At 35.8% G+C, this 24,800-nt stretch overlaps 1 protein-coding gene across 1 annotated transcript in view; it reads left to right on the top strand.

Annotated features, from left to right (window-relative positions):
• The window catches only part of LOC118616897 (coiled-coil domain-containing protein 7-like), a 172,591-nt gene extending 149,413 nt beyond the window's left edge, over positions 1–23,178 (top strand). The window contains exons 11-13 of the mRNA XM_036242454.1: positions 86–211; positions 2,720–2,815; positions 23,034–23,178. Coding sequence (XP_036098347.1) covers positions 86–211; positions 2,720–2,815; positions 23,034–23,107 — 296 coding nt within the window. The 3' untranslated portion in view covers positions 23,108–23,178. The remainder of the gene's footprint in view (positions 1–85; positions 212–2,719; positions 2,816–23,033) is intronic.
• Positions 23,179–24,800: the final 1,622 nt, after the last annotated feature.

Raw genomic sequence — 24,800 nt, 5'->3', positions numbered from 1 at the left:
CTATTGGCAACTGACTCACTATGCATTAAAAATGGTTATAAAAGCAATCCATATTTTAGCTAACATATTTTCTAAATATTTCTAGGCAGAACTTCTGAAGGCTTTCCATCCCATGTGACTGAACCTTCAAAAGCCCTTCAGAGAAGATCTAGGGCTCAGTCAAGCATTTATAAAACCATCAATTTTCCTTTACTGTATAGAAAATCTTCAGGTAATTATTAATATTATTAGTGTAAAATGTAATTTTATAAAATAATAAAGCTTTAATTATGAAAACAGATTGTACTAGCCATAATCATATCATATGTTTAGCAAAACAGAAATGAAAATAAATGATGAATGAGCTCATTTAACATATATCTATTCTTAGTGAATGATTAATGTCTCTGGCATGGCTCTTCCTTCCCCACTACCACTAATTTGGAACTCCATTTTTCCCCTCAACATTGCTTTCTTGCACTATGATAGATCCTGCAGATGACTGAAGTAAACACATCTTATAATCCTCTTCCTTATATGTTCCTCTTTTGTCCAATCCAAGATAGGATCGGCAATAGAAAGGCTTAACATAAGGATTGGTGGAAAGAAAAATAAACATATGTTCATTTTCCCCTTTACCTTCATTATTATCTCCTCAGCCGTCTAATTCATTAATATATAAAAACTAATGTACAGCCCAGCCGGTGTGGCTCAGTGGTTGAGCGTCAACCCATGCACCAAGAGGTCACCAGTTCAATTTCCTTTTAGGGCACATGCCCAGGTTGTGGGCCTGATCCTCAGTGGGGGGCATGCAGGAAGCAGCCAATTGATGTTCTCTCTTATCAGTGTTTTATATATATATCTCTCTCTGTCAAGATCAATAAAGAAAAAAATTAAAACAAAACAAAACAAAAAAAACTACAGACCCTATTTATTATTCATTGCTCCAGAGGCATTATATAAACATTACCCTAGTACATTGTCTATAGATACTGAGTTTGAACTTTTAAAAAATTGTATATGATTTAAGACTATACTTTCAGGGATCATTTGTATAGTTTGTTAAATTGTATGTGATTTTTCTTTGATCTATTATGGTCTCTAAAACCCAAAATAATTATATACGCTATCAATACTTTTGCCAGTTTTTTATTCTAACCCTGCTTCTTTATCTCTTACTATCATGTCTATTGGCTACATTTTACCATTCTTTGGTTATACAAGTTTGGGCACAGATAAGTTTATAGTTGTGAATATGCAAAATACAGTTTATTCTCATATTATTATTTATTAATTATTGTATTATTTTCCATACAAATAACTGTAAAACTGCTTTTGCCCTGTCCTGTATAATTCAGAGATAAATTAAATTTGACTGTTAACTGAAGTAAGATATATTAAACAAACCTGAAAAATTAAAAATTAATTACTCAAATAACCCATACTCTTCTTCCTTCTAACTGCCAGACCATGAGATCAGATTCTTTCAGCATATTTTAGAAAAATATAATTGATTTTAGATTCACCAACCAGTTTATATCACTTACAATACTGCTTTCTATTTATGTAGCTCCTAGTTTTACCTATAATTTTGGTACTCTTTTAAACCTTCTCTATGAAAGATATATTAATTATAAGTAATAATATTGCCTAAAGAAACAACAAATAGGAAGAGAGTAAGAACTAATATAATCCACTATCTAAATTTTTGCTCCATAATTAGATAACAATAATGGCCTACTTTGTGGATTGAAAGAAAATGATGCTACATAAATGTTTCTATTTTTCACCTAAGACTTTTAATCTAAAAATAATGGCAGATAAACATTTTTACTTTATAATTTATTTATTCATTTTCAATCCTCATAAGGATATTTTTCTATTTATTATCAAATAGAGTGGGAGGGAGGGAGAGAGAGAAACATCCGTGTGAGAGAGACACAACTGGTTGCCTCCTGCATGACTACACCAGCTTCCCAACTGAGGTACCTGCCCTTGACCGGAATTGAACCTGCATCTCATTGGTCCATGGACCAACACTTTAACACTGAGCCAAACCAGCCAGAGTGGTAGATAAACATTTTTGAATAAACACCTGCCTTAAAAATGGTAAAGTTGGATGTTCTATTGTTTGCAAGACATGCATTATGGAAATTCAGCACATCAAAGTACACTTTGCACATTAACTTTGAAAAAGTACCATTAAATGCCCATATTCTGCTTTTTGTAGTGTATTTTTCTCTAAATAAGAGTGTTCAAACTACTTTTATTATTGCATAGTTTTGTTTTTAACAATGCTCAAAATGTGTATTTTTATAATAGCATTTCTAAGTATTACTCCTTCCATTGTAGCACTAGATTTTTTACTATGAGAATATAAACTTCTTTTAAAATAAGTATATGCTGTTGCATATAGAGATTAAATTTTTATCTGATAATTTATTTATTTGATTGTTAAAGTATTTTAATGTCTGACTATAAAAAAGCTCTTTATCTGACATTTTATTTACAGCATTTTTTTTTCTTGATTTGCATTCTTACTGGTTATGTTCATAAACATCAAATATCCAGCAATGAAACATCAGAGAGAAAATGTTTGTGTTAGTAAAGCTGCTTTATATAAATTATTAGAAACAATATAAGGAAGTTGTGGTTTATGACTGGATTAAAATTTATTTTTAACTTTTTAAAAGTTGAACTCAGTTTATTCTTAGGATAATTTAATATTTTTATTTTTTAGGGAATCCAAAAAATGCAGTCTTAAACAAAAAACAGGTAGAAATGACAAATACTTTGCCTGCTGTGAAATCTAAAGCAAGAAAATCTATTTATAAAGGTAAATACCTGCAATACAAAGATATATGAAATATAACATTATACTATGTTTTCATTGTCTCTATTTACCAATCACCTCAAACCTATGGGCCCCTTCCTCAGACAGCTGATCTTATGGGCCAAGTGTATTTTTCTTCTAACGTGTATGTGTATGTATGTATGTGTGGGTGTGTATGTGAGTGAGAAAGAGAGAGAGGGAGGGAGAGAGAGAGAGAGAGTGTTTTGGTTTTATAATGATAGAATCATATGCATGGATCCTTCTCACCTCTGATCCAGGTATATAGATATAGATTTCTTTTATCTTTCACACCTTTAAATTGCTGCATAATATTTTATAATGTGAATGTGCTAGTCAACCATTTCTCTATTAAATAATATTTATATCTTTATCAAATTGTTATTTATTACTATAAGCAATGGTGCAATAAATATCACTGTGCATATATTTTGCATATATTTTTATATTGTGGTAATTGCATTTCTATAGAGCATGCAAACTGAGATTGCTGTATTAAAGGGTATCTATGTCTTTATTTTAATATATATTGACAAATTACTTTCAAATGACTTTAGTAATAATTCTCCTAGCAAACTCATGAACGGTTTGTTTCCCAGCATTTTAAACAGCCCTAGAGTTTTTATAGATTGGTAAACAATATTGTTAGGTGTCAATTCTACCCAGAGTGCTCTACAGATTTAGTGCAATCTCTATCAAAATCTCGCCTGGCTGGTGTGGCTCAGTGGTTGAGCATTGACCTGTGCACCAAGAGGTTGCCAGTTCAATTTCCAGTCAGGGCACATGCCCAGGTTGTGGGCCAAATCCCCAGTGGGGGGCATGCAGGAGGCAGCCAATCAATGTTCTCTCTCGTCGATGTTTCTATCTCTCTCTCCCTTCCTCTCTCGCTAAAAAAAATCAATAAAGAAAAAAAAAATTTAATCTCAATGATGTTTTTGAAGAAAGAGAAATATCCATGCTAAATTCATATAGAATCTTAAGGGCTCCTGCACAGTCAAAATCATCTTGAAAAAGAACAAAGTTGGAGGACTCACACTTCATAATTTCAAAGCTTACTACAAAGCTACAATAATCAAAGCACTGTGGTACTGACATAAAGACAGACACATAGACCAGTGAAACAGAATAGAGAACCCAAAAATAAACCCTCATATATATGGTGAAATAATTTTTTACAAGACTGCCAACACTATTCAATGGGAAAAGAATTGTTACCACATATTGTGCTGAGAACAATAGATATCAACAAGCAACAGGGTGAAAGAACCCTTATCTTACACCATATGCAAAAATTCGCTTAAAATAGATTATAGACATTAAAGTAAGTGCTGAGCTATAAAACTCTTAGAAGAAAACATAGAGAGAAATTTGTATGCCATTAGATTTAGCAATGTTTCTTGGTTGTGACATCAAAGGCACAAAAAAAGAAAAAATAGATTTAATCAAAATTAAAAATTGTTCAACAAAGGACAATACTAATAAAGTAAAAAGCAAACCACAGAATGGGAGAAAATATTTACAAATCACATACCTGATTGGTTAATATCCAGAATATAGAGAGAACTTCTAAAACTGAACAATGAAAACAAAATACCTGATTAAAAAATGAGCAAAGTACTTAAGTAGACATTTCTCCAAGAAGATATACAAATAGTCAGAGCCACATAAAAATATGGTAAACAGCACTATTCATTAAGGAAATACAAATAAAAACCACAACAAGATACCAATTCACATCCAACAGTATAGCTATTACAAGAAAGAAAGAAAGAAAGAAAGAAAGAAAGAAAGAAAGAAAGAAAGAAAGAAAGAAAGAGAAAGAAGAAAGAAAGAAAGAAAGAAAGAAAGAAAGAAAGAAAGAAAGAAAGAAAGAAAGAAAGAGAAAGAGAAAGAGAGAAGAAAGAAAGAAAGAAAGAAAGAAAGAAAGAAAGAAAGAAAGAAAGAAAGAAAGAAAGAAAGAAAGAGAAAGAAAGAAAGAAAGAAAGAAAGAAAGAAAGAAAGAAAGAAAGAAAGAAAGAAAGAAGAAAGAAGAAAGAAAAGAGAGGAAAGGAAAAAGAAAGAAAAAAAAATAAGTGTTGACTAAATTAAAGATGTGAAGAAATTAGAACTCTTGTGTGCTACTGGTAGGGGTGTGAAATGATGCAATTGCAATGAAAAACTATATGGTGATTCCTCCAAATACTAAAAATAGCATTACCATATGATTCAGATATTCCACTCCAGATATATACTCAAAATAATGAAAAGCAGGGACACGAACAGATATTTGTATAGCCATGTTTATAGGAAAAGTATTTATGTCAGCCAAAAGATAAAAGCAATTCAAGTGTTCAATAGTGCTAAATGGATTTTTAAGCTACTGTGAAGAAATCAGTCTCATTATTTGTTTTGGTCTGTTAAGGTTTTTCATTTCTTCATGATTCAGTTTTGTTAGGTTGTATGTTTCTAGGAATTCATTCATTTCATCTAATTTATCTAATCTGTTGGTATATAATTGTTGATAGCCTTATTATCCTTTGTATTTCTGTGGTATCAGTATTGTCTTTCCTTTCATTTATGATCTTATTAACTTGGGTCATCTATGTTTTTCTTAGTCTACCTAAATGTTGATAAATTTTGTGTGTTTTTTTTTCCCAAAAACAACCAAGTCTTGGTTTTACTGATCTTTTCTATTGTTTTACTAGTTTTTTGTTTGTTTGTTTGTTTGTTTATTTGTTTGTTTGAATTGCATTCTTATTTCTAGTATTAACTTCCTTCTGCTAACTGTAGGCTTAATTTGTTCTTTCTTTTCTGGTTACTTGAGGTGTAAAGTTAAGTTGTTTATTTGAGATCTTGTTTTTCAATCTAGTCATTTGTTGCTTTAACCAAGACTGCTTTTGCTGCATCCCATAAATTTTGGTATGTTATGTTTCCATTTTTGTTTACTACCAGATTTTTAAAATTTCCCTTTGATTTTTTTTTCTTTGACCCATTGGTGGTTCAGTAGTGTGTTCTTTAATTTCCACATATTTGTGACCTTCCCACCTTTTCTCCTGATTTTTGTTTCATGCAATTGTGGTCAGAAAAAAAAAATACTTGGTATAATTTTCATCTTAAATTCTTAAGACTTGTTTTGTGACCTAATATATTCTTTAATTTGTAGAATGTTCCATATGCACTTGAGAATAATGGTGGGGGGTTTTGGTGCTTTTTTCCTGTTACATAGAGTTCTATGTGTATGTCTGTTAAGTCTACATGGTCTGAAGTGTAGTTCAAGTCCATTATTTACTAATTTATTTTCTTTCTGAATAATCCATCTATTGGGAGTGGGTTATTGAAGTCCTCCAGTATTATTGAATTGCTGCCTATTTTTACCTCCATATTTGTTAATAACTCTTTAGTATATTTGGGTACTCCAATATTGGGTATGTATATATTTACAGTTGTTATATTCTCTTAATAAATTGACGCCTTTATCATTATATGATTACTTTATTTCTCTTGACCATTTTTGTCTAAAAGTCTATTTTGTCTGATGTAAGTATAGCTGCTCTTGCTCTCTTTTGGATTTTATTTATATTAATATCTTTTTCCATTTCTTCACCTTTATCCTATGAATGTTCTGAAAGTTTAAGTGAGTCTCTTGTAGTCAGAGTCTTGTTTTTTGTTTTTAATTTTTTCAACCACTGTATATCTTTTTTTTTTTTTTTTTTTTTAATCCTCACCCAAGGACATTTTTCCATTTTTTGTTCAGATAGAGTGGGAAGGAGAGAGAGGAAGAGAGGGAGAGAGAAACATCAATGTGAAAGGGACACATCAAGTGGTTGCCACCTGCATGACCCAACCAGGGCCGGGGACAAACTGCAACCGAGTTACATGCCCTTAGCGGGAACCAAACCCGGGTCTCTCCGTAACACAGGCTAACGCACTAACTGCTGAGCCAAACCGGCCAGGGCCGCTGTATGTCTTTTAATTGGTAAATTTAAGCCATTTACATATTTAGAATAATTATTGGTAGGTAAGGACTTACTATCACTATTTTGTTCATTACCTTCTGAATATTTTATAGTACCTTTTTCCCTCTCTTCCTGTACTTCTTTGAGCACTTATTTTGTGTAGTGGCAGCTTTCATCATTTTCTTTTTATCACTTGTGTATTTATTATTGTTTTTTGCTTTGTGACTACCATAAGGCTTTTATAATACATTTGATAGTTGTAACAGCCTAATTCAAACTGAAACTTCAATTCCATAAAAACATTTGCTTGACCCCCCCCCCCAATTTTACGTTGTTGAATTTACATCATTTCTATCCTATCCATTAACAAAATATTGTGGCTATAGTTATTTTAAATATTTTTGCTTTTTAACTTATATACTAGAGTTCAATTTCAGTGTTAGAGTATTTTGAATTTTACTATACATATATCTTATCAGTAGATTTTATTCTTTGTTGTTGTTGTTGTTGTTTATGTTGCTAATTAGCATCCACTTGTTTCAGCTTGAAGTGTTTCTTGTAAAGCAGTTCCAGTGGTGACAAATTCCCTCATTTGAAGGTGGCTGTGAGATCACTGGCTGGCGGGGGTGCAGCGTCTCTGGTTTTTGGGAGGACACAGCAGTACGTTTTCCATATGGTTCCATCAGCTGAGGCCAATGTTGGGGAACACTGTGGGAGTCTCCTGTGTCCAAGATTGCTAAGGTCGGTTAGGTGGCAGTGGCAACTAAAGCTATTTGGTTCCTTGGAGGTGAACATTGCTATGGCCCTCTGATTCTCCCTTATTGCCCATAGGAGGAAGTTCGAGCTAAGCAAGTATTCCTGGTGCCAGGTCTGTTGTCATAGCACTCATTAACAGAGCCAGTCCCTGGATCAGGTGCACACACAACTACCACAGTGCTTGGGTCCTGGGCCACAGGTACACTTGCTGTGGCAGTGAGACTAGTGCCTGAGGTGTGGGCAATGCAGATGTCCTGTGGAACTGAGGTCTAGGTTTCTTGAGTTTTCTGCCAATCTGGGGGAAGGAATAACAAGGTACGCAGCAGCAGCCTGGACTCTGGCATGACAGTGTTCAGTGGTGGCTTGGCCCAGGAAGCAGGATACAGTAGCATAACAGCCTGGGGATGGTGGGTCAAAGTTTGAACTCTGGCCCCAGGGGGCAGTCACAGAACACAACAGTATGTTCAGGGATGGTAAGTGTCAAGACACAGTGGAATATAGAGCAGCAGCAACTTAGCCTGGTAATGGCAAGTCAAAGCCACTACCTAGGACCGGGGGCAAGGCTCAGAGCAGTAGCAGCTCCTGTGGTCCCATAGATGATGAGGTGCTGGGGCTTCCAAATTTCAGAAAATGGGGTGCAGCAACTACTGGTGCCCCTGAGGACAGGTCTTATCACAGCCACAGTTTCAGCCCTGGGGAAACAGACAGGGGTGGCATGTTCAAGCCGCTCCATCAGCTGGCATCAGCATTGGTGCACACCGTGGGAGTCCACATTAGCAAAGGCTGCTAACATCCATGGCAGTGAGGTATGCTGGGGTTTTCTAGCTCTCCTTTTCCATTTTGGGTGAAATCCCTCCAAGGGATTCCCTCTTGGTTGTCCTGAGCTGGATGATAGGGTAACTCAGGCAAAATGCTTCCTATGCTTTTTTATGAAACCATCTTTGGATTTTGAATTCAACACTTGGACTGCTTTCTCTTTCTAAGGCACAGCTTTCCTAGAGCTATTTTCACTACTTACTCATTATTTTTGTAGGGGACACGCACTAGGATGTCCTGGCCCTCCATCTTCCTGATGTCACTTCTATTATTACTTAGTCAAAGGAATTATTATCTTTCCTGATCCTTAATTTTTTTATCTTTTCCCAATATTTAGTAATTTATTTTTGTTACAGATGTTTCTTCTCCCCCGCCAGATATGCTCCTCCTCATCCCAACCCCACCCCCCAACATTATTGTCTACATCCATTGCTTATGCATACATGCATATAAGTTCTTTGGTTCATCTAATCCAACCCCCTGCCCCCAACTCTGAGGTTTGTCAGTCTGAACCATATTCCTTTCTATGTCTCTGGGTCTATTTCATTCATCAACCCACCTTGTTCATTATATTCCACAAATAAGTAAGATCATATGGTATTTGTGTTTTTCTGATCGGCATACTTTGCTTAGCATAATACTCTGAAGGTCACTCCATGTCATCTCAAAGGATAACAAATCTTTCTTTCTTACAGCTGCATAGTATTCTATTGTATATATGTAACAAAGATTTTTTTCATCCACTTATCTATTAATGGACACTTGGGCTGTTTCCAGATCTTAGCAATTTTATTTTTTATTTCTATTTTTTGGTTTTTCTTTCCTTTTATTTATTTCATTTCATTTTATTTTATTTTTGTTACAGATGTTTTTCCTTTTTACTCAATTGACACCCTCCTCCTTATCCCCCGTACCCTGTCCCAGCTTTGTTCTCCATGTCTATTGGTTATGTGTACATTCATATAAGTTCTATGGCTTATCTATTCATTCTCCCCACAACCCTCTCTTCTGAGGGTTGTCAGTCTGTACCCTACTTCCACGTCTCTGGGTCTCCTCTAATCCTCAGACTATTATGTTCATTATATTCCACAAATAAGTAAGATCATGTGGTATTTGTCTTTTTCTGCTTGGCTTGTTTTGCTTAGGATAATACATTCCAGGTCCTTCCATGTCGTCTCTAATGATAAGAGATGTTTCTTTCTTACAGCTGCATAGTACTCCATTGTGTATATATATCACAGTTTTGTTATCCATTCGTCTACTAATGGAGACTTAGACTGTTTCCAGATCTTAGTGTTTGTAAATAGTGCTGCTATGAACATAGGGGTACATATATTCTTTCTGATTGGTGTTTCAGGCTACTTAGAGTATATTCCTGGAAATAGGATCACTGGGTCAAATGGAAATTCAATTTTCAATTTTTTGAGGTAACACCATAGTATTTTCCATAGTGGCTACACCAGTCTGCATTTCCACCAGCAGTGTACTAGAGTCCCCTTTTCTCCATACCCTCGCCAACAACTGTTTGATGATTTGTTGATGGTGACCATTCAGACAGGTGTGAGATGATACCTCATTATTGTTTTATTTAGATCTCTCTGATGACTAGTAATGTTGAGCATTTCCTCATCTGTATGTCCTGTTTGGAGAGGTGTCTATTCAGCTCCTCTGCCCAGTTTTTAATTTGGTTCTTTGTCTTCCTATTTTTTTTTTAATTTTATTTTTCTTACAGACGTTTCTTCTTTTTCACCCCATTGACACCCTCCACCCCATCCCCCCCATCCCGTCCCAGCTTTGTTGTCCATGACCCTTGGTTATGCATACATGCATATAAGTTCTGTGGTTTATCTCTCCCCTCCCCCCCCCCGCCCCCTCTTCTGAGGGTTGTCAGTCTTTATCCTACTTCCATGTTTCTGGATATACACTATTCCTTAGACTGTTATGTTCATTATATCCCATATATAAGTGAGATCATGTGGTATTTGTCTTTTTCTGCTTGGCTTGTTTCACTTAAAATCATACTTTCCAGGTCCCTCCATGTCGTCTCAAAGGATAAGAGATCTTTCTTTCTTACACCTGCATAGTACTCCATTGTGTATACGTACCACAGCTTTTCTACTTTTTGTCTACTGATAAATACTTGGGCTGTTTCCAGATCTTAGCTATTGTAAATAGTGCTGCTATGAACATGGGGGTACATATATTCTTTCTAATTGGTGTTTCAGGCTTCTTAGGGTATATTCCGAGAAGTGGGATCACTGGGTCAAATGGAAGTTCAATTGTCAATTTTTTGAGGTAACACCATATTGTTTTCCATAGTGGCTGCACCAGTCTGCATTCCCACCAGCAGTGTACTAGAGTCCCCTTTTCTCCACACCCTCACCAACACTTGTTTGATAATTTGTTGATGGAGGCCATTCTGACAGGTGTGAGGTGATACCTCATTGTTGTTTTAATTTACATCTCTCTGATGATTAGTGATATTGAACATTTCTTTAGGTCTCTTAGCCATTTGTATGTCCTGTTTGGAGAGGTATCTATTTAGTTCCTCTGCCCATTTTTTAATTGGCTTCTTTGTCTTCCTTTTGTTGAGTTGTATGAGCACTCTTTATATATTGGAAATTAACCCCTTATCTTATATATCATTGGCAATTATGCTCTTCCATACAGTGGGTAGCCTTTCCGTTTTGATGATTGTATCTTTTGCTGTGCAGAAGCTTTTGAGTTTGATGTAGTCCCATGTGTTTTTTTTTCTCCTTTGTATCTATTGCCTTAGGTGATGAATCAGTGAAAATTCTGCTGCGTATGATGTCTGAAATTTTGTTGCCTACATTTTCTTCTAGGATTTTTATGGATTCATGGGTCACATTTAAGTCTTTTTACCATTTTGAGTTTATTCTTGTGTATGATGTAAGTTGATGGTTTAGTTTCATTTTTTTGCATGTAGCTGTCCACTTTTCCCAACACCATTTATCAAAGAGGCTGTCCTTTCTCCACTGTATGCTCTGGCCACCTTTGTCAAATATTAATTGAGCATATTGCCTTGGGTCCATTTCTGGGTTCTCTGTTCTGTTCCACTGGTCTATCTGCCTGTTCTTGTGCCAGTACCAGACTGTTTTGATTAGAGTGCCTTTGTAGTATAACCTGAAATCTGGTAATGTGATCCCTCCAACTTTGTTCTTCTTTTTCAAGATTGCTGTGGCTATTCGAGGTTTTTTTGGTTCCATATGAACTTTTGAAGTACTTGTTCTAATTCTGTGAAGTATCTCGTTGGTATTTTGATGGGGATTTCATTGAATCTATAGATTGCTTTGGGTACTATGGAGATTTTAATGATGTTAATTCTTCCAATTTATGAACATGGTATGTGCTTCCACATTTTTATATCTTCCTCTATTTCTTTTTTCAATGACCTGTACTTTTCTGTGAATAGGTCCTTTATTTCTTTGGCTAAGATTATTCCTAGGTAGCTTAATTTTTTGCCACAATGGTAAATGGGATGGTATTCTTAGATTGTCTTTCTGTGAGTTCAGCATTGGTGTATAAGAATGCCATCGAGCCCTGGTTGGTTTGTCTCAGCAGTTAGAGTGTCCGCCTGCAGACCAGAGAGTCCTGGGTTCAGTTCCCACTAAGGGCATGTACCTCAGTTGTGGTTTGTCCCTGGCCCTGATTGGGGCCGTGTGGGTGGCAGCCATTCTATGGGTCTCTCTCATGTCGATGTTTCTCTCTCTCTCTTCCCCCTCTCTTCCTCCTGCTCTATCTGAAGATAAATGCAAAATGTCCTCTGATTTTTTTAATAAGAATGCCATCGATTTCCTGATGTTAATTTTCTATCCTGCTACTTTGCCAAATTCATTTATTAAGTCTAGTAAATTTTTGATGGAGTCCTTGGGGTTTTCTACATATAGTATCATGTCATCTGTGAATAATGATAGTTTCACTTCCTCCTTTGCAATTTGGATCCCTTTTACTTTCTCTTTGTGTCTGATTGCTGTGGCTAAAACTTGCAGTACTATGTAAAATAAAAGTGATGAAAGTGGGTATTCTTGCCTTGTTCCTGTTCTTAAGAGAAATGCTTTTAGTTTTTGCCCATAGATTATGATGTTGGCTATAGGTCTTTCATATATGGCCTTTATTATGTCAAGATATGATCCCTCTATTCCCACATTGCTGAGTGTTTTTATCGGAAATAGATGCTGGATTTGGTCAAAAGGCTTTTTCGGCATCTATTGATATGATCATGTGGTATTTATTCTTCATTTTATTTATGTGGTGTATCACATTTATTGATTTGCGAATATTGTACCAGCCTTGCATCCCTGGGATGAATCCCGCTTGGTTATGGTGAATAATTTTTTTGGTGTGTTGCTGGAGCCGATTTGCTAGTATTTTGTTCAGGATTTTGGCATCTATGTTCATCAGGGATATTGGCCTGTAGTTTTCTTTCTTTGTAGTGTCTTTTACTGGTTTTGGAATTAGAATTATGCCGGCTTCATAAAACGAGTTTGGAAGTCTTCCTTCTTCTTGAATTTCTTGAAATAATTTAAGGAGAATGGGTGTTAGTTCTTCTTCGAATGTTCGGTAAAACTCCCCCATGAAGCCTTCCAGGCCTGGGCTTTTGTTTGCTGGGAGAGTCTTGATTACATCTTCATTTTCTTCTACTGTTATTGGTCTGTTCAAGTTTTCTATCTCTTCCTGGTCCACTTTTGGGAGACTATGTTTTTCGAGAAATGATCCATTTTGCTTAGATTGTCGAATTTGTTGTCAAGTAATTGTTCATAGTAGTTGTTAACAGTCTTTTGTATTTCTGTGGTGTCAGTTGGTACTTCTCTTTCATTTCTGATTTTGTGCATTTGGGTTCTCTCTCTTTGTTTCTTGGTGAGTCTAGCTAAGGGTCCATCAATCTTGTTTATCTTTTCGAAAACCAGCCCTTTGTTTCATTGATCCGTTGAATTGATTTTTTGGACTCTATGTCATTTATTTCTGCTCTGATCTTTACTATTTCCTTCCTTCTCCTTGCTCTGGGGATTCTTTTTGTTTGCTCTCTAGTTCTTTAAGTTGTGAGGTTGGATAGTCTATTCGAGATTTTTCTTGCATTTTTGAGGAAGGCCTGTAGTGCTATGAACTTCCCTCTCAGAACTGCTTTCGCTGCATCCCATAGATTTAGTGTTGTTGTGTATTCATTTTCATTGGTTTCCAGGAATTTTTAAATTTCTTTCTTGATCCCCTCGGTAACACATTCATTGTTTAATAACATGCTATTTAGCTTCCATGTGTTCAAATGTCTTTGCATGTTCTTGTTGCATTTGATTTCTAGTTTCATGCCATTGTGATCCGAGAAAATGCTTGAAATGATTTCAATCTTCTTGAACTTGTAGAGACTTAGTTTGTGTCCTAACATGTAGTCTATCTTTGAGAATGTCCCACGTGCACTTAGGAAGAATGTGAATTCTGTAGTTTCGGTGTGTAATTCTCTGTAGATATCTATTAAATCCATTTGGTCCAGTGCTTCATTTAGAGTCTCTGTCTCCTTGCTAATTTTTTGTCTGGAGGATTTATCCAGTGATGTCAGTGGGGTGTTGACGTCCCCTGCTATGATTGTATTGCTATCAATTTCTCCTTTGATGTCCTCCAGAATATTTTAAATATATTTTGGTGCTCCTATGTTGGGTGTATATATGTTTATCAAGGTTCTATCTTCGTGTTGGATAGATTTTTTCAATATTATGTAGTGGCCTTGTTTGTCTGTAGTTATGGCTTTCATTTTGAAATCTGATTTATCAGATAAGAGTATTACTACCCCCATTTTTTCCCCGTTTTGTTTACTTGGAAGATTTTACCATCCTTTCACTTTCAACTTATGTGAGTCTTTTGTTGTGAGGTGGGTCTCTTGTAAACAACATATAGATGAATCATGCTTTCTTATCCAATCACCTACTTTGTGTCTTTTAATGGGAGCATTCAAGCCATTTACATTTAAGGTGATTATTGATATGTACTTTTTTATTGCCATTTTGTTTAGTGTGGTTCTATTTTTCTTCTTCCTATTTCTCCTACTAATTACATCTGTCTTTTGACATTTCTTGCAGTGCTGGTTTGGTGCTAATGTATTCCCATAGCTTCTTTTTGTCTGGGAAGCTCTTTATTTGACCTTCTATTTTGAATGATAGCCTTGCTGGGTAGAGTAGTCTTGGATTCAGATTCTTGTTTTTCATGACCTTGATTACCTCATGCTATTCCCTTCTGGCCTGTAGTGTTTCTGTTGAGAAGTCAGCTGAGAGCCTTATGGGGTTTTCTTTGTAGGTAACCTGTTGCTTCTCTCTTGCTGCTTTTAGGGCTCTCTCTTTCTCTTTTATTTTTGGCACTTTGATTACTATGCGTCTCGGTGTGGGCTTGTTTGGGTTCTTCTTACTTGGGGCTCTCTGTGCTTCTTGAACTTGTATACCTTTTTCCTTCACCAAATTAGGGACGTTTTCTGTCACTATTTCTTCAAATATATTCTTTAACCCCTGCTCATTTTCTTTTTGTTCGGGGACTCCTATGATGCGAATGTTATTACGTTTCCAGTTGTCCCACAGTTCTCTTAAGCTGTTTTCCTGTTTTTAAATTGTTTTTTCCTTTTGGTTTTCTGATTGGTTGATTTTTTCTACCTTGTCTTCTAATTCACTGATTTGGTCCTCAACTTCTTCTACTCTGCTATTCAGACTTTCCAATGTGTTCTTTATTTCTGATATGTCATTCTTCATTTCTTCTTGGAGGTTATTAATTTCCATCTGGTTGATTTTCAACATTTCTATGTCTTTACTCATGGTGTCTCATATCCTTACACATGCTGTTGAGCTTCCTCAAGATCATGGCACTGAATTCTAGTTCTGTTAACTTGCTTAACTGCACCTCATTTATCTCATCTTTGGTAGAGGTCTCTTGTTCTTTCATTTGACTTTTGTTTCTGTGTTTCACCTTTTTGGTTATCACAGTGGCCTTTGGAGCCTGCCAAATTTTCCCTGTGAGTATTGGTGTTCTGCTGTTTGTGACTCCCTCTCCTGGGTTTGGATGAGGCAGGGTGGACCCACTTTAAACACCACTGTCAAGTCTTAACTTTCCTGATTAGAGTTGCTAGCCCAGGGAATGGTAGTTGTCCTCTAGCTTTTTGCCTGGAGGCTCTTAGTAGCGGTCACCTGAAGTACCTTGGTTTCCGAGTTGAAAGAAAAACTCCCTCAAGTGCTCAGTGTAAGAGGATTTCCCAAGGTTGGGGCAGATGCTGGTTGTTATTGGCCTCAATTAGCATTTTAATGGCCATGATGTGGGGTTAAATTTCCGAGAGAGGGGCCGCCGCCTCTCTCCAATGCTCTCCGAAGGACTAAGATGACCACCGTCCTGCATGGCTGCAACTCAGCAAAAGCTCTGAGCACCCTCCAAATTCCGAGTGTCCCCACAGTTCCAGTCCAGTCTGCCTTCCCTCTGCTGGAGCCCCAGGTGAGTGGCTGCAGCAATTTTAGCCTCTGTCCCAGCTCTGCACTATGTAGCCACTTGGGAGTGTAACGCAGCTGTGCGCTGCTCCCAGCTAAGGCCTTCGCTCCTGGCCAAGGCTGCCACAGCTCCCAGCCAAGGGCGCAGCTCCCAGCCGAGGTCAAAGGTCCCAGCCAAAGCCACTACAGCTCCCAGCCGAGGGCGCAACTCCCAGCCCCTACCGCAGGTCCCAGCCAAGACCACCATAGCTCCTACCCAAGGCTGCTGCAGCTCCCACCCAAGGGCGCAGCTCCAAGCTGAGGCCACTGCAGACCATGGGCTCCCAGCCCCCTCTTGCGTCTTCACAAGCCTACCAGGATTGAGTCAGTGTTTCTGGTTATGTGGTCCACCAAGCTGCTTTTTGGTTGCCTTTTCCTGACGATTTGTCTTTTTTTTGTTGTTGTAACTCCAGTTTGGTCCTGGGAGATTGTCTGTGTAGCTTCCATTCACTCCACCGCCATTTTCCCCATATCAACTTTTGAAATATTTGTTCTAGTTCTATGAAATATGTCATTGGTATTTTGATGGGGATTGCATTGAATCTATAGATTGCTTTGGGTAATATGGACATTTTAATGATGTTAATTCTTCATATCCATGAACAAGGTATGGGCTTCCACTTTTTTATATCTTCCTCTATTTCTTTTTTTAATGTTTTGTAGTTTTCTGCAAATATGTCCTTTACTTCTTTGGTTAAGTTTATTCCTAGGCATCTAAATTTTTTTGCCGTGATGGTAAATGGGATTGTTTTTTCAGATTCTCTTTCTGTGAGTTCATCATTGGTGTACAAGAATGCCGTCAATTTCTTTACATTAATTTTGTATCCTGCTACTCTGCCAAATTCATTTATTAAGTATAGTAAATTTTTGATGGAGTCTTTGGGGTTTTCTACATATAGTATCATGTCATCTGCAAATAATGACAATTTCACTTCCTCCTTTCCAATTTGGATCTCGTTTATTTTTTTCTCTCTGATTGCTGTGGCTGAGGTTTCCAGGACTATGTTAAGTAAGAGTGGCTAAAGTAGGCATGCCTGTCTTGTTCCTGTTCTTAAGGGAAATGCTTTTAGTTTCTGCCCATTAAGTATGATGTTGGCTGTAGGTATTTCATATATGGTCATTATTATGTCAAAATATGATTTCTCTAATCCCACATTGCTGAACGTTTTTATCAGAAATGGATGCTGAATTTTGTCAAATGCTTTTTCAGCATCTATTGATATGATCATGTGGTTTTTATTCTTCATTTTATTAATGTGGTGAATCACATTGATTGATTTGTGAATACTGTACCAGCCTTGCATCCCTGGAATGAATCCCACTTAGTCACGGTGAATAATTTTTTTGATGTATTGCTGGATTAGATTTGCTAGTATTTTGTTCAGGATTTTGGCGTCTATGTTCATCACGGATATTGGCCTGTAGTTTTCTTTTTTTGTAGTGTCTTTTTCTGGTTTTGGAATTAGAATTATGCTGGCTTCATAAAATGAGTTTGGAAGTCTTCCTCTTCTTGAATTTTTTGAAATAGTTTGAGGAGAATGGGTGTTAGTTCTTTTTTGAATATTTGGTAAAACTCCCCCTTGAAGCCATCTGGGCTGGGCTTTTGTTTGCTGGGAGAGTCTTGATTACATATTCAATTTCCTTAGTTGTAATTGGTCTGTTTGAGATTTCTATCTCATCCTGGTCCCATTTTCGGAGACTATGTATTTCTAGAAATTTGTCCATTTCGCTTAGAATGTCGAATTTGTTGCCATGTATTTGTTCATAGTAGTTGTTAACAATCTTTTGTATTTCTGTGGCATCAGTTGTTACTTCTCTTCTTTCATTTCTGATTTTGTGTATTTGGATTCTCTTTGTTTCTTGGTGAGTCTAGCTAAGGGTCCATCAATCTTGTTTATCTTTTCGAAAAACCAGCTCTTTGTTTCAAACCAGTTCTTTGAATTGTGTTTTTGGACTCTATGTCATTTATTTCTGCTCTGATCTTTATTATTTCCTTCCTTCTACTTGCTCTGTGGTTTTCAATTTTTTTGCTTTCTAATTCTTTAACTTGTGAGGTTAGATATCTATTAGAAAATTGTCTTGTTTCTTGATGTAGGCCTGTAGTCAGATCTTAGCAATTTTATATAGTGTTGCTATGAACATAGGAGTACATATATTCTTTCTGATTGGTTTTTCAGGCTTCTTAGAATATAGTCCAAGAAGTGGGATTACTGGGTCAAATTGCAGAACAATCTGCAAATTTTTGAGTAAACCCCATATTGTTTTCCATAGTGGCTGCACCAGTCTGCATTCCCACCAGCTGTGTACTAAAGTCCCTAACTCCACACCCTCGCCAGCACTTGTTGTTTGATGACTTGTTGATGGAAGCCATTCTGGCCGGTGTGAGGTGATACTGTATAGTCATTTTTAATTTGCATCTTTTTGAAGATTAATGATGTTGAGCATTTTTTTATTTGTCTCCTAGCCATTTGTATGTCCTGTTTGGAGACGTGTCTATTGAGGACCTCTGCCCATTTATTAATTGGGTTCTTTGTCTTCCTTTTGTTGAGTTGTATGAGCACTTGATATATTTTTGAAATTAAGCCTTTATTTAATGTATCATTGGAAATTGTGGTCTCCCATGTAGTGGGTTCCCTTTCATTTTGATAATTATTTCTTTTGCCTGTATAAGCTTTTTAATTTGATATAGTCCCATGTGTTCATTTTTTCTCTTTGTTTCTTTTGCCCTAGGTGATGTAAGTATGATGTGTGAAATTTTGTTGCCTACATTTTCTTCTAGGATTTTAATGGATTCATGAGTCACTTTTAAGCCTTTTATCCATTTTGAGATTATTCTTGTATATGGTGTAAGTTGATGGTCTGGTTTCATTTTTTTTGCATGTAGCTGTCAAATTTTCCAAACACCGTTTATTAAAGAGGCTGTCTTTACTCCATTGTATTCTCTTGATTCCTTTGTCAAATATTAGTTGAGCATTATGTCTTGGGTCAATTTCTGTGTTCTTTATTCTGTTCCATTGATCTATATGCCTGTTCTTGTGCCTGTACCAGGCTGTTTTGATTATACTAGCTTTGTAGTACAACCTTATATCTGGTATTGTGATCCCACCTATATTGTCCTTCTTTTTCAAGATTGCTATGGCTATTCGGGGTCTTTTTAGGTTCCATATGGACTTTTTTTTAATCCTCACCTGAGAACAATTTTCCATTTTTTGTTCAGATAGAGTGAGAGGGAGAGAGTGGAAGAGAGAGAAACATCGATGTGAAAGGGACACATCAAGTGGTTGCCACCCACACGACCAACCAGGGCCGGGGACAAACTGCAACCAAGGTACGTGCCCTTAGCGCGAACCGAACCCAGGTCTCTCAAGACCGCTGGCCGATGCTCCAACTGCTGAGCCAAACTGGCCAGGGCTCCATATGAACTTTTGAAGTATTTGTTCTAATTCTGTGAAATATGTCATTAGTATTTTGATGGGTATTGCATTTGACTCTATAGATGGCTTTGGGTGGTATGGACTATTTGTTTTTCCTACTTGCTTTGGGGTTTTCTTTTTCTTTGCTTTTTAGTTTTTTAAGTTGAGAGGTTAGAAATTCAATTAGAAATTTTTTGTTTCTTGAGGTAGGCCTGTAGTGCTATAAACTTCCCTCTCAGACTGCTTTCACTGCATCCCATAGATTTTGTTTTGTTGTGTGTTCATTTTTATTGGTTTCCAGGAGGTTTTTTCTTCTTCCTTGATCTCCTTGGTTACCCCTTTATTGATTAATAACATGCTATTTAGCCACCATGTGTTCAAATGTCTTTGAATGTTTTTGTTGCAATTAATTTCTAGTTTCATGCCATTGTGATCTGAGAAAATGCTTGATATGATTTTAATCTTCTTGAACTTGTGGAGACTTAGTTTGTATCTTGGCATGTAGTCTATCATTGTGAATGTCCCAAGTGCACTAGAGAAGAATGTAAATTTTGCAGTTTTGGGGTGTAATTCTCTGTAGATATATATTGAATCCATTTGGTCTAGTCCTTCATTTAGAGTCTCTGTCTCCTTGCTAATTTTTTGTCTAGGGGGTCTATCCAGTGATGTCAGTGAGGTGTTAAAGTGCCGTGCTATGATTGTATTGCTCTAAATTTCTCCTTTGATGTCCTCCAAAAGATTTTTAATATATAGTGGTGCTCCTATATTGGGTGCATATATAACCAAGGTTATCTCTTCCTGTTGAATAGATCCTTTCAATACTATGTAGTGGCCTTTTTTGTCTCCAGTTATGGCCTTCATTTTGAAACGTATTTTATCAGATATGAATATTGCTACCCCAGCTTTTTTCTGCTTTCTATTTGCTTGGAAGATTTTTTCCATCCCTTCACTTTCAAACTATGTGAGTCTTTTCTTGTGAGGTGGGTCTATTTTATACAATATATTTATGAGATGCTTTCTTATCCAATCAGCTATTCTGTGTTTGTTTGTTTTTTTATTGGAGTCTTCAATCATTTACATTTAAGGTTATTATTGATATGTAGTTATTTATTGCCATTTTTGTTTATTGTGGTTATATTTTTCTTCCTATTTCTTCTACTAATTACAGCAGTTTTTTTTTTGTTTTTTTTTTGTTTTTGTTTGTTTGTTTGTTTTTTTAACATTTCTTACAGTGCTCATTTGGTGCTAATATATTCCCTTAGCATTTCTTGTCTGGGAAGCTCTTTATTTCACCTTCTACATTGAATTATAGCTTTTCTGGATGGAGTAGTTTTGGATTCAGATCTTTGTTTTTCATTACCTTGATTACTTCATGCAACTTCCTTCTGGCCTGTAGTGTTTCTATAGATAAGTCAACTGATAGCCTAATGGGTGTTCCTTTGTAGGTAACCTGTTTTTTATCCCTTGCTGCCTTTAGAATTCTCTCTTTTTCTTTAATTTTTGGCATTTTAATTATTATGTGTCTTGGTGTGGGCCTGTTTGAGTTCTTCTTTCTTGGGGCTCTCTGTGCTTCTTGAACTTGAATGCCTTCTTCCATCATCAAGTTATGGAAGATTTCTGTCATTATTTCTTCAAATATATTCTCTAGCCCTTCCTCATTTTCTTCTTCTTCTGGAACTCCTGTGATGTAAATGTTGTTACATTTACAGTTGTACCACAGTTTTTTTAAGCTGTCTTTCTGTTTTTTAATTGTTTTTTTCATTTTGGTTTTTTAATTTGTTGACTTTTCTACCCTGTCTTCTAATTCACTGATCCATTCTTCAGCTCCCTTTATTATGCTGATTATTCTTTCCAAATGTGTTCTTTATTTCTGTTATGTCATTGTTTATTTTCACTTGGTTGGTTTTCAATGTTTCTATGTTTTTACTCATGGTGTTGAGCTCCCTACTCATGCTGTTGAGCTTCCTCAAGGTCATTGCTCTGAACTGTACCTCTGATAACTTGCTTAACTGCATTTTATTTATCCCATCTTCAGGTGAGTTTTCTTGTTCTTTCATTTGGGGTTTGTTTCTTTGTTTCACTATTTTGGCTATCTCAGTCAGTTTTGAAGCCTGCCAAATTTTGCCTGTGCTTTTTGGTGTTTTGCTGTTTGTGGCTCCCTCTCCTGGGTTTGGATGAGTGTGGGTGGACCAACTTTAAACACCGCTATAAAGTGTTACTTTCCTGGGTAGATTTGCAAGCCCAGGAAAGGTTCAGTTATCCTCCAGCTTTTTACCTGGAGGCTATTAGTCTCAGTTACTTGATGAGTCTTGCGTTGTAGCCCTCAACTGAATGAAAAACTCTCTGAAGTGTTCTGGGTAAGAGGATTTCCAGAGGGTAGGGCAGATCCTGGTTGTTAATGAGCTTCAATTTGCATTTCTTTGGCCCAGCTTGGTGGGGTTAAATCTCTGAGGGAGGGGCTGCTGCTTCTCCCCAGAGTTCTGGGAAGGGGCTACTCGAGCAAGATCGCCACTGTCTGTGTAGCTGTGACTGAGCAAAATCCTCAGCTCCCTCCAAATCCCTGGTGTCCCCACCAGTTCCAATCCAGTCTACCCTCCCTCTTCCAGAGCCCAAGGTGAGTGGCTGTAGTTAATTTAGTGTTCTGTCCTAGCCTTCTGTGCTTGGCACCAGCTTGGAATTTTAACCCTGAGGGAGCTGTTCAAAGCTTAAACAACTGCTGTCCGTGGGCTCCCAGCTTGCCCTCTCATGTCTCCACAGACCTACCAGGCTTGATTCAGTGCCCTTTTTTCCTGTCCCTGGTTATATTGGTCCTTTCCACCTTCTTTTCTGTTGCTTTTTCCTGATTATTTGTCTTCATTTTAGTTGTAATCCCAGTTTGATTCTGGGAGATTGTCTGTGTAGATTCCATTCACTCTGCCACCATTATGAAATACCCCTGTTTCTTAATTTTTAAAGCATAATAATATATCACTACATTCTTTCCATATCACCCCATCCAAATCAACCTAATTCTTTTTAAGTCCTTTATAGTTGAGCATACTATAGTATATTTAACTAAGCCTCTGTTTAATTTTTTTTTTTCAGTTTTGTTTTGTTTTTATAATAAACAGTGTTGCAATAAACATCATTGGAATCCATAGATATTTTATAATTCAGTCTTGATTTTCATTAACTTAAAAATGTGTCTTCTATATAGAAAGAATTGCTTGTATTTTCTTCCTGGTCCTAAATTTCTTTTGGTCTTATTTTTTACAGTTCACAAATTGACTTCTCATTTAAAACTTTTTTTATTCTTTTAGGGAACCATATATATATTAAGCATACACATTTTATATATTCTAAAAAACAATATTCCAGTGAACTTGAACTTTTAAAATTTCTCTATTAATGCTTCTCAAAATGTGATAATTGGACTAGCAGCTTGGGCATTAATTGAATAATTATTAGAAATACAAATTCTTGGACTCTGCTGCAGATCTACTAAATCAGAACCTGTGAAATTTGACTTCAGCAGTCTGTTTTAACAAGTCCTCTGGATGATTCTGATGCAGGCTATAATTGGAGAACCATTGTACTAAATATACTGCTCTAAGTTAAGGATGTCCCAGTATTATTACTATAGAAACATAAGTAGTTATTAAATTTATGTATCGCTTTCTCATTTACATTTTTATTATTATTATGTAATAATATTTTTCATGATGTCCCCTGTAATAAAAGTTATATCAACTATAATAAAATTAAGTATTTTTTAATCATAAAACTTTTCTTTAAGTGCCACATATGACTGCTGGAAAACCTTCAACCTACCCTTACTCTTCAGAATTAAAACCATTCTGGGCAAGCTAAGCAACATATGCAAATCAGTGGAGACAGCAATGACAAGTGCAAGTGTGGAAGCCTTACGAAAATAACCCTAACTTGAGTGGATGATACATATTGAGCAATAGTGAAAAATACCCTGATAAACAGGGTAGTCTTAGATCATGAGGGTCTTAATCTGCAACAGGTGAGTTTGAATGTTTAAATTGCTTTCCCTTCTTTCTTTAAAAAAAAAATTATAGCTATCTTTTAAGTCACACATGATGAAAATATTCACCCTTTCCAAAATATTAATGTTTGAACACTGTACAACCATTTCAAAAAGAAAAAGTAACAAACACAAATCATGACAATAACCTGATTGAAATGTGTTAGAATATATTCTATAGAATTTGTAATGGCACAAATACAAGTGCTAAGATTTTAAAGACATGATTCTTATCAATCAATATTAATAACATTAAAATATTATTTTAACCACATTTTTACTGTGTGACCTGGACAGCATAAATATTATTGGATAAGATAATCACTGATGTGATTATTTAAATTTATATAATATCTTTTGTACCTTGAATATTAGTATGTACTATTTCTCCCTCAAAGATTAGATCGATGAACAATAATATTAATTTAAGTATTTTGGAGATCTATTTTATGTCAAAAATTCATAAGAAAATTGGGTTTCTACAGAAACAATATAAAGTTAAATTAAATTAATGAAATAATTGCTATTCTCTAAAATTCTCTCATTGTCAAACTATAATTTACATTTTATATAGTAGTTAAAATGTACATTTTATTAAGTATGAACTTATGAATTGAGAATAATTAAAGTATCAGTCAAGAGAAAATAAGTGGAGTAACTCTTTACTAATGATTGATTGTCTAGTCTCTGAAACTGTGAAAGGTCCCAAAGGTAGTATAAAGGTGAAATGTATGAATAATTCTTTTGAGAGTTTTAAGGGAATATGTGCAAAAATAAATAAGAGAATTGTTCTTGCAGTTTGCCAATAATTGGGTTGTGAGCAAGGTAAATTTTATATTTCTCTCTAGAATTATTTTTCCAAGGTCTAGTTTAGCATAGCAGCCTTACCCCATGAATGGAGATTGCTGGATTATCTCAACTGGATCCAATCTAGCTTCTCAGTTTGCTGCCATGAACTACCCAGATAACAGTGCTACTTGTATATTAATCATATAATTTTTTTATTAAATAAGGTAACATGTGTGCTGTATCAGTGCTTCTCAGGCCTATCTATAAAATAGAATTTACTTGGAGTGCTTTTATAAACCACTAATTATCTGCCTCCATACCCATATCTATTAAACCAATTTATAGATGATTGAAATGTGCAATCAGAGTTAGGAACCATTGTGTTTATTATTTGATGATATAAGAGAAAACAACTATTATATAAGCCCATATACAAATGATTGCAACTGATTTTTTTTTAGACATTTAATCTGACTTCATTTTTAGTCCACTAAAAACCTTGTACAATGTTTTCTTGTTTGTTTGTTTGTTTTGCAACTAATTTTTTTAATCAAGATATTTTTTTTGTAGAATGCTTTTCAAAAAAAAATAATAGGTTATTTATGGTTAAAAGAAAGTGATTGGGGGTGAGAAAAAATATATTTCAAAATAATGTGTACTTTAATACTGTGTGAATAAATGTTGAGAAAAATGCAGTAAAAGGAAATAAAACTCAAAAAGGAG

Source organism: Molossus molossus, unplaced genomic scaffold (assembly GCF_014108415.1).
Source record: "Molossus molossus isolate mMolMol1 unplaced genomic scaffold, mMolMol1.p scaffold_m16_p_1, whole genome shotgun sequence".
NCBI lineage: Eukaryota > Metazoa > Chordata > Mammalia > Chiroptera > Molossidae > Molossus > Molossus molossus.
This window is presented reverse-complemented; position numbering and strand designations above follow the sequence as displayed.